Here is a 13760-nt window from a genome sequence, read left to right on the forward strand (position 1 = left end):
CCTTTTCATACTACTAATCTTGGCCATCTTGGTGATTGGCTGAGATTGTTATGACTGAATTCTTGGTATTCGTTGTAGCCATGAAAGGAGGGTGAATAAAATGTTAGTGATCCAAGACTTGTCAAAAATCTCCTAAGGTTTCAGTAATATTATGGGAATCGAGACCTGCAAATATGAGACTAATAAGGTAAATCCCAAATCAATTACAGTGATCAGATATATATTGAAATATTTAGTAAGTAAAAAATAATTTGAATTTATAAATGATTGATTAGAAAATAGGAGATAGCACTGCCATGATGCTATCCACCATGTATTGCACTCATTCTGGATTAAGATGACAAATTATAGATTAGTAATTAATTAAATTAATAAATTAAGCTAGGCGTGTGTCAATAATCAAAGCAACCCATGTCCAATTGGCAGCATTTGCATGGGATAGCATCTAGCTCCCATGCTATATAAAATATTGGCTAAGATATTATATTGTATTGACTAAGATACCGGGATATATCAGCCTAGATTGCAAGGGCCGATTTTGTTTTTTTTGTTTTGTTGTTTTTTTTGCTTTTTGTCAAGAAGGAAAGAAGTCGACATATTAGGTGCACGAATGTTTGATTTTGATATAAATTGATATCTCTATTGATCTGAGAACCATAGAGTTTGGTAAAATGATACTTATCTCACAGTCAACATATTTTCATTTTGTAATGAACAATATCAAAATCAAAACCTAAAACAGTAGTAAATCTTAATTTTATTTTCCTACCTAAATAAATTGAGGAAATTGATTTATGCTGCCACATAGGCGATCGAGGGGATGCTATACCTACAATGAAATGGATTAAATGTACTGACCTCATATGGGATTCACAGGCATGGTAGGGCACAGGATCTTAATCCATGGCCTCCATTTGCCCTAATCCAATCTTCTGTGGTTGCCAAGTCTAAAGCATTTCTTGGATTGTGAGAATTCCATTTTTTTTAGCATCAACTGCTCGTTTGAGGCAACCACATTTGGGATTTATAAACCTGGCCTACTTATATCAATCCCTGTACCACTGAATCCATGATGATGTTCTTAATCTAATCAAATCATTTTTGTCATTTAATTTAAATTATCAGACCACGATGATAACATATAAATGAACCTGATCATTGAACCAATGGAATGCTTAAGACCATGCGTCAACTTGTTCGACAATTTTATGGCCCATGCAACAGCTACCTGGCAACAAGACAGAGGGACCACCAAAATGTAGACACTATAAAGACCATAATACCCTTCTCCTTTATCCAGTCGCCAGCCTATATATCACTTCCTTAATTTTCACCTATACATTACTTTCTTACAACTAGGCCATGAACCAAGCAACATAGGCTGTGATGGCAAAATTAGTCCGGCCATGATTTAACAAGTAGTCTTCCTAAGTTGAAAACCTAACTTTTAGGTATTTGGAGCGAATTGAATTAGGTCTTTCATATAAAAGATTGTCATTATTTTTCATACAGGCAACCACTTGGTCATATTTTATAAGATATATGTTCGTAAATCACATATCTCAAAATGGCTTTCGAATATGGCTTGGTAATTGTGAACAAATTATTTGATCTTATTCCTTTTTTTTTTTCTAAATATTATGTATATCCCTTTCCAAGATTTTTCAAGAGAGAAGCATTCTCTATGGAACACTTAATTAATTAGGTTTGATTAACTACAAGCTTATACAAATTATAGCCGCTAGTGGACTAAATGTTGTTATCTAGGATCAATATTTGCAAGCAGAGGGGGACAATTTAGTAATTTCGATGTCGCTTATGGCCATCATCCATCGAAGCATTTATTGCTCAAATGGCTTCATCTAAGTGTTTTAATATCTAAAGGAGAGAGAGGTGTCAAAAAAGAAAAAAACTCGGAGCCTCCTTCTTTCTCTCTCCAAGGCGAGGCAGTAAGGCACCCAAAAAGAGGAAAAGAGGAGAATCCCCCCCCAATACCCTCTTTCTCTTCCTTCCAATCCCCCGCTCTTTCCTTCTTCCCTCGTTCCCACCCCTTGTCTCATCTTTCGAAAGTTTTAATTTTTAGAAAGCTACTCTCTTCCTCTCCCTTCCAATCCCCCACTCTTTCCTCCTTCTCTCGTTTCCTCCTCTTGCCTCATCTTTGGAAAGTTTTTATTTTTAGGAAGCTCGGTGCGTCATTGGCCTAATCCTCGCCTTCTTTGTTTCTTTTTTGTTTTTCTTCTTCTTCAATCTCTCTTTCCTTTTTATGGCGGGAAGAAGCTTCAAATTGGGGGGTAATTAGAGGAGGGTTCTGAGAGTCCGAGAGGTGGCTGGGATTGTTTCTCTCTTTAGAGATGGGTGCGAACGCGAACCCGTCGGGGAATCAGGATTGGACCCATGGGGGGGCCCCTTCCTTGCAAGGCGGCGGCGATGGAGGTGGCGGAGGAGGTGGAGGGGCCGCCTCCGGGAACCCGAGCAACGGCAGCGCGACGGCGGCGGGTGGGAATTTGGGCACCGCGCAGGCGTTGAAGCATAATCCTGGCATTTCGATGGAGTGGTCGGCGGAGGATCAGGCCATCTTGGAAGAAGGGCTGAACAAGTTAGTCTTTTCCCATCTATTTTAAGATTTTATTTCGTTGACAATTTTATTTGTTTTACCTTCTCTTATGTTTTATGTCAAGAAAAATTTTCTGTTAGTTTTGATTTATAAATCATTCAAATTTCTTTCTCTATGCACACCGTAACTTATAAATGATCCATACTTTGTTATTTTGCTTTTAAATGGTGTTTGTAATTTTTATGACCTTAAATCTTTAACGCGCTGCATTTTGACTTTGTAATTAATAAAATTTCAGTCATTGGTGTTGGTCATATTACCAAATTAGGAGATTTTGATTGCTCTTTGCTGTTGAACACTTTATTATTTTAATAATATTACATGAAATAGGGCGAGAACTTCTACCTTCGAGCTCCAAAAAAGTAACTTATGCTGAACATAGAAACTGGAAAAAATTTCTAAAATCTGCTCAGATGTCCATCTGTCTCCATTTGTTGTTCTCACAATATAAATAGTCTAATTCTTTTGTTAGTGAACGAAACATGTTGGAAGCTCTTGTCTTCTTTATGTTTCTCTGTTTACAAGTAAATACAAACTAACCTATCCAGTCTAGTTACGAGGACTGTAATTTGTAAAGCATCCAGTAAAGTGTTATATCTCTTTTCATTACTATCAAACAGAACTTCAGTTACATGTGTATATGGAATACAAAAAATGATATCAATAAACTTTGATAATTTCAATATTGCCCTTTCCCCTTCCCCTCCCCAAGGGAAATAATCCTGGTTCTGCCACTGTTTATGGACTTATACACCAACCATAAGTCTCCATGTCCCTGATCACTTTACTGAGTTTCCATTAATGCTATGTAACTTACAAGTAATATAATATGAAAACCTTTATCTGAATGCTTTTTATGCACTCATTGGTCTTCTTAACCTGAAAAAATTCATCTTTGTGTTGATTATTTCCATGTGATAATTTATTTCTTAATAATGCTTTTGTCTGAGCTGTATTAGCACTTTTTCATCATTTTAACCTGTTTGCCCCATATCATCAAATCTTGCTTTGGAACAAACTTGGTGTAATATAATTGAATTAGTCTTAACATCTCAAAAAGAAAAGAAAAGAAAAATAATTGGTCTCTCAACGAAGAATGGAGAGTTGGGAGACCACACCCATCTTAAGGAAGGGAAAAAGGAATCTTGAGAACATATTCAACCATTGGTCCATATCAACAAGAAAAACTGATAAGGATCTTGAAAGATAGTCTGCTCAAAATTCCGAGCTCCCATTATCATTGTCTTGTACATACAATTCGACACATGCTTGTCCAGGTCGCATTAAAAGACAGACACCACCCGTGTGTTGTAATATTTCTACAAACCTAGGATTCACTAATATTGTTTTTTCCCTCAAAAAAGGATTCATATTGCTTTCTATTCTGTCTTGTTGACTGGGACATTATATGACAGCATTATATAAGCATTAAAGTAAATTAACAACAAAATGATATTTGTTGTTTAGACTTTTAAGAGTTATGAATATGATGCAATTTGTGTTTTTATTGACATTTATTGATAAAATAATGAATGCTGAAGAGGATATATATGAATCAAACAATAATGCATGTATATAGAAAGCTGAAGTTATGTCTGCTGATAATCATAAGGTAATCAAAATAAATTCACTGTTGAAATATGGTTTCACATGACACCTAGCTTTAACATATCAATATTGGTAGCTGCAAAACCCAACCTTTGGCTGAAAAACATCAACACTGAATTCTGCTAGAGATGGATTTTGACCAAAATGGGTGGAGACTGGACATTAATTTCCAAAGTGAAATAAAATATAGGAATTTAGAAAGAGTATGGGAAAAATAAAAAATGTAAAAAAAATATCTTGGCTTTTATAATGAACTCTTTTAGGTCTCTATGGATATTCTATAGTTTAAGTTGGGACATTGGTTTCGACATTAAGTAAATGAAAACAAGATGCATATACATCTTTATGTACAAGAAAACAGTCTAGCACTTGACTGTTTAGTGGTTTCACCGGAACTGGTATATAATTTAATTCCAGTGTGTTTCCTTATAATGCAAAAAAATGTGGACCTTAAGGCAGTTTAACTTAATTCCCAGTTTACGCATGCTACACAGGATAGGGACCACAGCGCACGATTTGGTGGAGCCCGCGAGAATCTGATTGCATATAAAAGACAGGCTCCTCGAGGTCATTTAGAAGGATATGATGCAGTTGCAGATGATCTCACATGTGAAATAAGATCTATAGACGTATCAGGTTTCTATCACCCGCAACCATAGACAGCTTATGATCCATATGGATACGGATATGGATTTGAGGCATCTTCTGGTGGTTACTACCCTACGCAGTCCGAAGAATCTTACAGGTCGGCTTTTGCTGCCGGCTTATTCGGATGAGCCTCTTCACAGCCGTTTTATCAGCTAGACGATACCTTTCAGAATTGGAGCTTTATCAACAAGAGATCCAAGAGTGCTACCGGGAATGCGTTCCTTATATGATGAACATAAAAGACTACAACGCTGCTTGGTTAGAGGGGTAGGCTGATGTGCCTCCTGATTATGCTAATGATCCGGATATCTACGAAAAGCATTGCTACTCGATGAGATTTTAGATATCGATATGTATGTTATACTTTAAATATATGTAATTGATTGTATTATTTTATATTTTTCATTTTTCTACTTAATTTGAGGATATTTCATGTTGCTTCTTGTAGCATGCAATATGTTACTAATTATTTTTTCTTTTTGTATCATTTTAAAACAATAAGATGCATCATTTAGGTTAAACTGGGATCGTAGAAACATCAAAAAATATTAAAAAAATATCAAATTAGACTTAATATTATTGAAAATGTTCAAAAAGATTGATTACCAATTAAATCAACTTGAAAAACTCTAAAAAAAAGGTACGAAACCGGCACGCCCAAGCACACCGTGTGTCGGAATGGTACCAAACCAGTACCGTACCGACCCATCTGCCGGCCGGTATGGATTCCGTTGCCAGTTTGGCGGATCTTGTTTTGGTAATTTTTTTATTTCTTCTATTTTTATTATTAATGATTGTTTTGGTCTTTGATAGTCAATTCCAATATCTTTATCTCAATTTCATGTTGACCTTGCTATTTGGTTCTCTTCTTCTTGGAGTAAGGCATGTTTCCTGATTTTCTGATTGTTTACATCTGCAGATATGCGTCTGAATCAACTATAGTTCGTTATGCAAAAATTGCCATGCAGCTGAAGGATAAAACAGTCCGAGATGTGGTCCTGCGGTGCAGATGGATGACTGTTAAGTCTGATAGTTGATAGCCTTTATTATTCCCATTATAATCATCTTGATCCTGTTTTGAATAGGCTTGCATGTGTTAGTTCACCTTTAACCGTGCAGTTCACCTGTTCTCTTGGCATAAGCCTTTCAAACCTTAGCCGAGTTCTAAACACCTGTGACTTTGGAAAGAAAAAAAATAAAGGAACGACATGAGAATAATAGTTTAGTAAGAATCCCCCCTCCTCCACACACCAAGATAAGTTTCATTAAATGAGAGTTAATAGCAATTATTTCACAACAAATATAACAATTTAGAAATATCATTGTTAGAAATCACATTCAAGATATCTAGTACTTGTATTCTCCTATGTTTCACTCCATAGGTCACAACGTATCAATAAATAACACAACTAAACTAATAACTGCATTTATCACACATTCAAATAAACAGTTTGCTATCATTTTATAGTTCTTTTGAAAGGGATCCAATCAACAGACATCAGTGCACAAAAAGTAAATTGATTTGTATTTGACTTCTGGCTAACCACAGTCATGTCTCTCGCATGTAATGAGGCAATAATAATGTCACATCTCCTGTATACGACAAGGTAGCATTAATACCACATTTTCAGTCTAGGATGGGGTAACAATATTGATGAGGCTAGCCTAGAGCTTACACCTATCCAAGGTTTGCCGAACTCGTACTGGAGCTTGTATTGGTTGGCGACTGATATGGTACGGTATGGGTTTGTATCATGCCATTTTGGGATGTGCTGATTTTTTTTTTCCAGTTTTGAATTGAAATCTGCAAAAAATTAACAAACTTACATTTTCGAAAAAAAGTATTATAAAGCGAGTTTTACATGCATAGAACACGTAATTACATATGATTAACCTCAAAATTGGTTTTCTTTAGTAAGTAAAGCCGGTTTCATTTCCCTTGCAGAAAAAGGAAAGTGGCAAGAGGAGGAAAGAGGATCATAACTTGTCAAGGAAAAGCAAAGATAAAAAGGTGGGTGTATGCCGATATGTATGCCCTGTATTATGTTTATCATCATGTACTGGATAGCCAATGGGTAATTTGCTTTTTGAGCATTCTAGATACAGGTTATGATCTTGCTGCCTAATTCCTTGGGACAGATCAATTTAATTTTGCTTTTGTTTAGCACTGGTTCTATGTCATCCAACTAAGATATTATCTTGCACTAGATATTTCTTATCTGCCTTTGGATTAGATATTTTGCTTGTTTGTAACTTGAGTTGTCATTTCATAAGCTGCTTACTTTGGTTAAGATTAAAGATCACTCATTAAGAAGCTGCTATTTTGTGAGAATGAAGAAATAAAAAAGAAAAGTATTTTTGAGTTGTGAGTTATTTTCGTGATGATTGTTGACCTTAAAATCTCAACAATTCGGTTTGATTCTTCATTAGGCTTGTAATTAGTATGAGTAGGAAAAAACCCACTATGTAACTATATTTTCTTTACACATTTCTTACATTCTCTCCACCTTTCTCCTGTTTTTCTCCGCGAAAATATGATAAGTTTTGCTTCTTTCTCCATTATTTTTGATCTTGAAAGCCAAACTAACGTAAAAGGAATATTGAGGGTCTGGAGTTTAGGAGCACTTCAGGCACATCATGACGCATCATGACGTGAATTGATTACTAATCTGTTTGGATTGAACATGAAAAGATGTTATTCATCTAAACTTATCAATTAATTTTCAAAGGCATGTGCACCTTACTATATGTCATATTTGTGTCCATTTTCTTTTACTTTGACTTGTGAACCAGTGTTAGATACCGGACTAAGTTGCTTAATTAATTGATAGCATTGAAAGCAACCCATCTTGCTTTTACTCTCTAATCCTCTTTATACAGAAGTACTAATTTATATGTCCAGTTTTTGGCTGATAATAGGACGGATACGTTTGATAAATGTTTTTTTTTTATATGCAAGCATGCATGCGTGCGTGCCATATGTACATGCCCATGCAAGCATTCCCGTATATATGAATAGATTACCATATTTCGAGGCAGATCCAGTTAGGTGAAATCAGAAGATGGGGGTCCGACAATGATGATCTAGGATGTTGAATGTGATCTATTACCTCTAAACTGTCTACATAGTACAGACTGACAAATATTTTGGAGACTTCTAACCTATGCATCTGGTGGTCACAAATGGGCATTATATCTTGTTATTTAAACTGCTTGTTTTTAACCACTTGATGCATAGGCTAGAGGTCACCAAAAGGCATGATTTTTGATCTCCAAGTAATTTAGAGATAGTAGTTCACATTCACAAACTTGGATCATCTTTTTTTGGACCTCATCTTCAGATTTTGTGTGACCAAATCAAACTTCAAATTCAGTCAACTAGAGCCAAGTGGACCTCTATGTATATGTGGGTACATATGTGTGAATGTGTATGTATCATATTTTCTCTTGTTTTCCTTTATGCATCATACTAAGTTGCTTTGTCAATGCCTGAGAAAAATTTGGCCATCTAATGTGCAGGAAAGGGTTGCAGACCATTCCGCAAAACCACCAGCTAACTTAGTAGCACGCCCTAATGTTCCTCCATATGCTCCACCTATGCTTCCTGCAGATGATGATGAAATTTCATATAAAGGTTTGTTATTTTTTAGTTATACTTATATACTTTTTTACAAATATGACATGGTTTTCTTTATTGCTGGTAGGCTTCTTGCTGGCACTATTCTACAAAAACCTCTATATTTTGCACTTTGTTGCACTGGATCTGATAGTTATTGTCATACTAGTTGCATGTTCATGCTTATTCTTAGACTTTATCAACGTTCTAAATTGGCTAAACTGTCGAAAAGTGCTTCCTAATGGTCTGTGGGGTGTGAATATATTGAGACATTTTATGAAACTCATTCCTGACTTCTTGCCTTCCTTGGACCAAACACAAAATCTCCCCTATCAAAAATGTTTATCCAATTAGAAAGCAGCAAGATTGCTGTTTGAATAGTTAAAGAGAAATATCTATCTATTGCTAGAGTGAGCTACTATTCTTAAAAATCTAAATTAAATATCATAACTTGTTTAAGAAAATCTGCTAGGAATTTAATTCATGACTTTTGGCTATTTTTCTTATCTAAAGTAAACTATATAGTAGCGGAATTAAATCTTTCTACATAACTCTTTTGCACTCATGGTTCACTGGACTGGTACTGGAGGTTATATCAGCCAGCGACCGGTTTGGCACAGTACGGATCCCTACTATGCTGTTTTGGGGCATATCAAAATAGAGAGAGCTAGAGAGGGAGGGGGCGAGGGAGAAGGAGAGAGGAAGGGGGGGGGGGAGAAAGGAAGGGAGAGAGGGAGAGGGAGGGGGGAGAGAGGTTGAGAGACAGAGAGGGCTTGAAATCCCTCATCGTTCGTTGGGAGAGAGGGAGAGAGGGAGGAAGGGACGGAGGGAGAGAGAGAGAGAGGGGGAGAGAGGCCGAAAGAGAGGGCTTGGAAGCCCTCGTCATGCATGGGGGGTGAGGAACGGAGCGAGCATCATTATTGAACTAGAGAGACTTAGTTGGCTGCAGCATCATTGTTGAACTAGAGGGGGAGGAGCACTTTTTGGAGTAGGGTTTTGACTTTCGAAATGAGAGAGGGGTGAAGCGAAGCGGTGAGCGACGGAGCGAGCATTTTATCTTCTGAACCGAATATAAGAGGTGAACTATGCCGGTAGGGCTGAAATCGGATCCGATACGGATCAAATACTGGCATATTCATATCCATATTTGATTTGTTTGATGAATACAGATACAAATACGAATGTTAGTCAGATGCAAAAATTTATATCCATATTTGTTTTAAACGGATATGGATACAAATCAGATATTGAAAGTATTAATATCAATGCGGATATAAATCAGACAATTAAACTTTATGACCACAGAATCAATGATATTACTAAATGGATGATAAATCAAATTAATGGCATATTAGTATGGTCATTTATTTTTCTTAAATGTTCATGAGTGCCATATAAAATTAAATAGGGTTACAAATGGAATCGAATCTTCGGATACGAATCGGATAATTGTCTATCCATATCTATTTTTTTTTTGACGGATATGGATATTAGTTAAAGGTTCAAATTTCTATCCATATCCGGATTGATTCGGATACGGAAATGGATTCAGACAAATATTATTTGGTCCACTTTCACCCCTACGTGTCGGTAATCGACCGGTCCGGTTTGGTATGTCTTGAACTAGCCAGTTCGCATAGTTCAGCTAACCTTGATTACACTTTTATATCTTTAGTGATGTATTTTTCAATCTGTATTCTAGATTGGATTATGTGTGGACTTGGTATCCTGCAAGCTATCTTTATAACTAAACTAGTATATAATTGTTACTAAGCACATTATACTGATAATAAACTACATTATTCTTTTCCTGTAGATCCTGTTGCCCACTTTGCTGTGAGGAGTATATGAGTGAAAATATCATTCTGCTCTCACTATTGCTAAGTTTTCAGTGTTTTCATGCCTTATTAGAATTTCTTTATTCTTGTTGTACCTAAGCACTTGTTTGGGATATGGCAATTGGGATCCAGTACTGGCCTTTTTTTTCGTTGATTACTGTAATTTCTATTAGAAGAGTATGTGCGAGAACATAATTTATTTTTGAACCCAAAGGACATTGAAGATAAGCACATTCCAAATGCTTTTTATATTAGTGAAATTTTTATTTGCATTCTCTTTCATGTGCTGCTCTCAGGTTCAAGCTAGTTTGTTAGTGGAGCGAGTTAAGCAAGACCAGTAGAATCATCTTTCTTTATTGTTGATATTCCTTTCTAGAAGAATAAAAGAAGGGTGATAGAGGCATATTTAAAGATATGCAAGAACATGCATTTTGTAACATGAAGATTTTAAGACAATACCATGCCCCATTTCTAATCTCTGCCCTGCCTTGTTAGATTATGTGGAAGTGCAGGTAAATCTGCTGGCATTGATCGTCTTTTCCTTCTCTCTCTCTCTGTGTGTGTGTGTGTGTGTGTGTGTGTGTGTGAGCGCTTTTTCTATTTTTGATAGAACAATATTTAAAGATATGTAATAACAGGCATTTTGTAACCTGAAGATTTTAAGACACTACCATGCCCCATTTCTAATCTCTGCCGTGCCTTATTAGATTATGTGGAAGTGCAGGTAAATCTGCAGGCAATGATCATCTTTTCCTTCTCTCTCTCTCTCTGTGTGTGTGTGTGTGTGCACTTTTTTTTTTTTTTTTTTTTGGGGGGGGGGGGGGGTTCACATAAAGTAGGTGGGAAGAAATAGCCTCTCTCTCTCTCTCTCTGTGTCTCTGTCTCTCTCAAAAATTTCGTTAACTTGCAGTTAAATCTTTTTGAGGTGATCTATGGATATTTATGGTCCTGTATAGAGTAGCTGATTAGTTCCAGTAATTTATCTTTGCAGAAATTGGTGGTCCAACAGGACAGCTCCTGGAACATAATGCTCAGGTTTTCAGTCAAATTTCCGCAAACCTTGGCAACTTTCAGGTATATGCTGATCAGCAGCATGAATCGTGGATGTATTGCTGTCACATGCTATGATTTTTCTCTTCTGTTCCTTTTTTTCCTTTTCCTTTTCCCCTTCTTGTATCTCCTTTCATTTGCTTCATGAAAGTAGGTTGAGCTTGCTCAAACTTTTTCTAAAAGGAAAAAAGAGGACCAAGTAGCAACAATTAGCTTAACTGATGTTTATTTTCCAACTAGGTGCTCTCACAAAACAACACTTGCGTGCAGGATATGTTTGGTTTTATTGTGCTGGTGGTTTTAATATATTGGTTCTCTTGCAGATACAGGAAAACATCAGTCTTTTTTGCCAAACACGGGACAATATTCTTACAATCTTGAAAGAGTATGTTGTCAAGTGCTTCATCTTTTTCTCATTTTCAAATCTATGAAAGATCAATGCAATTTCACACGTGCATGAAATTAAGTGTGTTATTCAAATCATTTTTTGTAGGTTGTGAAACAGGGTTGCTGTAACCCATGCAATTTCATTGCATGGGATAGTGTATTCTGTGTTCTCTTTGGTTATTAGTATCAAATATATTGGTAGTTGGATTTTTCTCCCATGCTTCTAGATTCTCCATGGTTGAAGAATTCTAATAGTTACCACATCTACAGATCTACTCCTTGTCTATAGGTGTTATTGCTCATACAGAAATTGTTTCTTAACTTAAAATTTGTTTGGAACATATAGATAAAAGCATGCATGTGCACCTGATGCTCTTGTAAGATAAATGCATAAAATTCTTTTAATGACCCAAGTAACTAAATCTTCCTTTTAAGATTTGCAATGCATAAATCTATACTCCTATCAGCTACAATTGCCTGTACCTGTTCTACGTATAAGAAAAGGTTACTTATCTATTGTTTTTTCCTCATAAAACCCTCTTATTTATGAGTTTATTTATGCCACTCTTCACGTTGATGTTCTGTGCTTGTCAGCTTTGCATGATGTGGCCAACTTTTCTGGTACAAAGGGTGCTGGGAAACAAAGTCTTTGTAGTTTGTAGGCTGTACTTTGCCTTGATGCCAGACTTTTGCTGAATATCACACATTTGTTTGATCCATCTTTGTTCTTTGTTACGATATCATCTTTTATTCGACACAGAAAGAAATAAATGGCAATCTAATTTTACAAAAACTGGACACCGACTTCATGGGTCATAAACAATCAACTTAAGGAAAATCTTCAGCAGAAAAAGGTCACCTTTTATCTTGGTACTCTTGCTAATTGACGCTCAAAAAGGATACTCCTGCTAGTTGTGGGAGACTAGTGTAATCAGCCGTGCTGTTGAACTTACGTATGAAGTTACTACTGTATATCAAGAGTACCAAGATCTCACACATTTGTTTGATCCATCTTTGTTACGATATCATCTTTTATTTGACAAAGAAAGAAATAAATGGCAATCTAATTTTACAAAAACTGGACACCGACTTCATGGGTCATAAACAATCAGCTTAAGGAAAATCTTCAGAAAAGAAAGGTCACCTTTTATCTTGGCACTCTTGCTAATTGACACTCAAAAAAGATAGTCCTGCTAGTTGTGGGAGACTAGTGTAATCAGCCGTGCTGTTGAACTTACGTATGAAGTTACTACTGTATATCATTAGTATCCCATTATATGTTGACAAGATTTGATCTTGACCAGACTCCCGCATTGTTTCATATACAATATTAATGTTTATGTCTTCCAAGAGAACCCTGGGATGTCTTGCTACCTACTTCGAAGCACTTCACATAAATAGAACTTGGCAGATGTTTTTGGTATTTCCTTCTTTTTCCTCCATATGTAGTTTTAGTGTTTTTTATTTATCAATTTTAAACCTGAGCGAACTTGTGTTGCAGTTTGGACAATATGCCTGAAACAATGAAGCAGATGCCCCCACTTCCAGTGAAGATGAACGAGGAGTTGGCCCACTCTATCCTTCCAAGGACAACTATGCCAATGCAAACATGATATCAGATATGTGGATGATCGTATACCTTGTTCGCCATCTCTGTCGCAAGAACAAATAAAGGCGCCAGTCTGATCTAGTCCTAGCTCATTTTTCCTAGTAGGAAATTATCAGCTTAACCCTTCCGTGTCTATTTATTCCTAGTTGGTCATAACATATATTTCTAGGCATAAAAGTTAGATATTTTTGTAAGAAATGTTCGTTGAACCGAGACAAAGGATTAGCTTTATCTGCTTATAATTTGAATGGGTGTTCTCGAGAATCCTCCAGTGTAGGTTTATGTCAGATAAACATTGCTCGAATGTTTTAAGAGATTAAGAAATCATAATTTTGCAACACCATAGCTAACAACCCTTACCATGCCTATTTGGTTTCGGCATCTAATTTT

General features: G+C 36.2%; 1 protein-coding gene across 2 annotated transcripts; it reads left to right on the top strand.

Annotated features, from left to right (window-relative positions):
* Positions 1–1899: 1899 nt before the first annotated feature.
* On the top strand, positions 1900–13711 carry LOC103714937. 2 transcript variants are annotated; one of them, XM_026807749.2, is made up of 8 exons: positions 2492–2596; positions 4717–5137; positions 5790–5889; positions 6816–6881; positions 8390–8504; positions 11316–11398; positions 11698–11759; positions 13263–13711. In XM_026807749.2, the coding sequence occupies exons 2-8, from the start codon at positions 4995–4997 to the stop codon at positions 13372–13374; spliced, it is 681 nt and encodes a 226-aa protein (XP_026663550.1). In that variant the 5' UTR covers positions 2492–2596; positions 4717–4994; the 3' UTR covers positions 13375–13711. The 2 variants fall into 2 exon arrangements, with proteins under 2 accessions (XP_008800642.1, XP_026663550.1); XM_008802420.4 differs by lacking the exon at positions 4717–5137 and having other exon boundaries at positions 1900–2596.
* The last annotated feature ends 49 nt before the right edge of the window (positions 13712–13760 follow it).

The sequence above is a fragment of the Phoenix dactylifera genome, chromosome 14 (assembly GCF_009389715.1).
Source record: "Phoenix dactylifera cultivar Barhee BC4 chromosome 14, palm_55x_up_171113_PBpolish2nd_filt_p, whole genome shotgun sequence".
Lineage (NCBI taxonomy): Eukaryota > Viridiplantae > Streptophyta > Magnoliopsida > Arecales > Arecaceae > Phoenix > Phoenix dactylifera.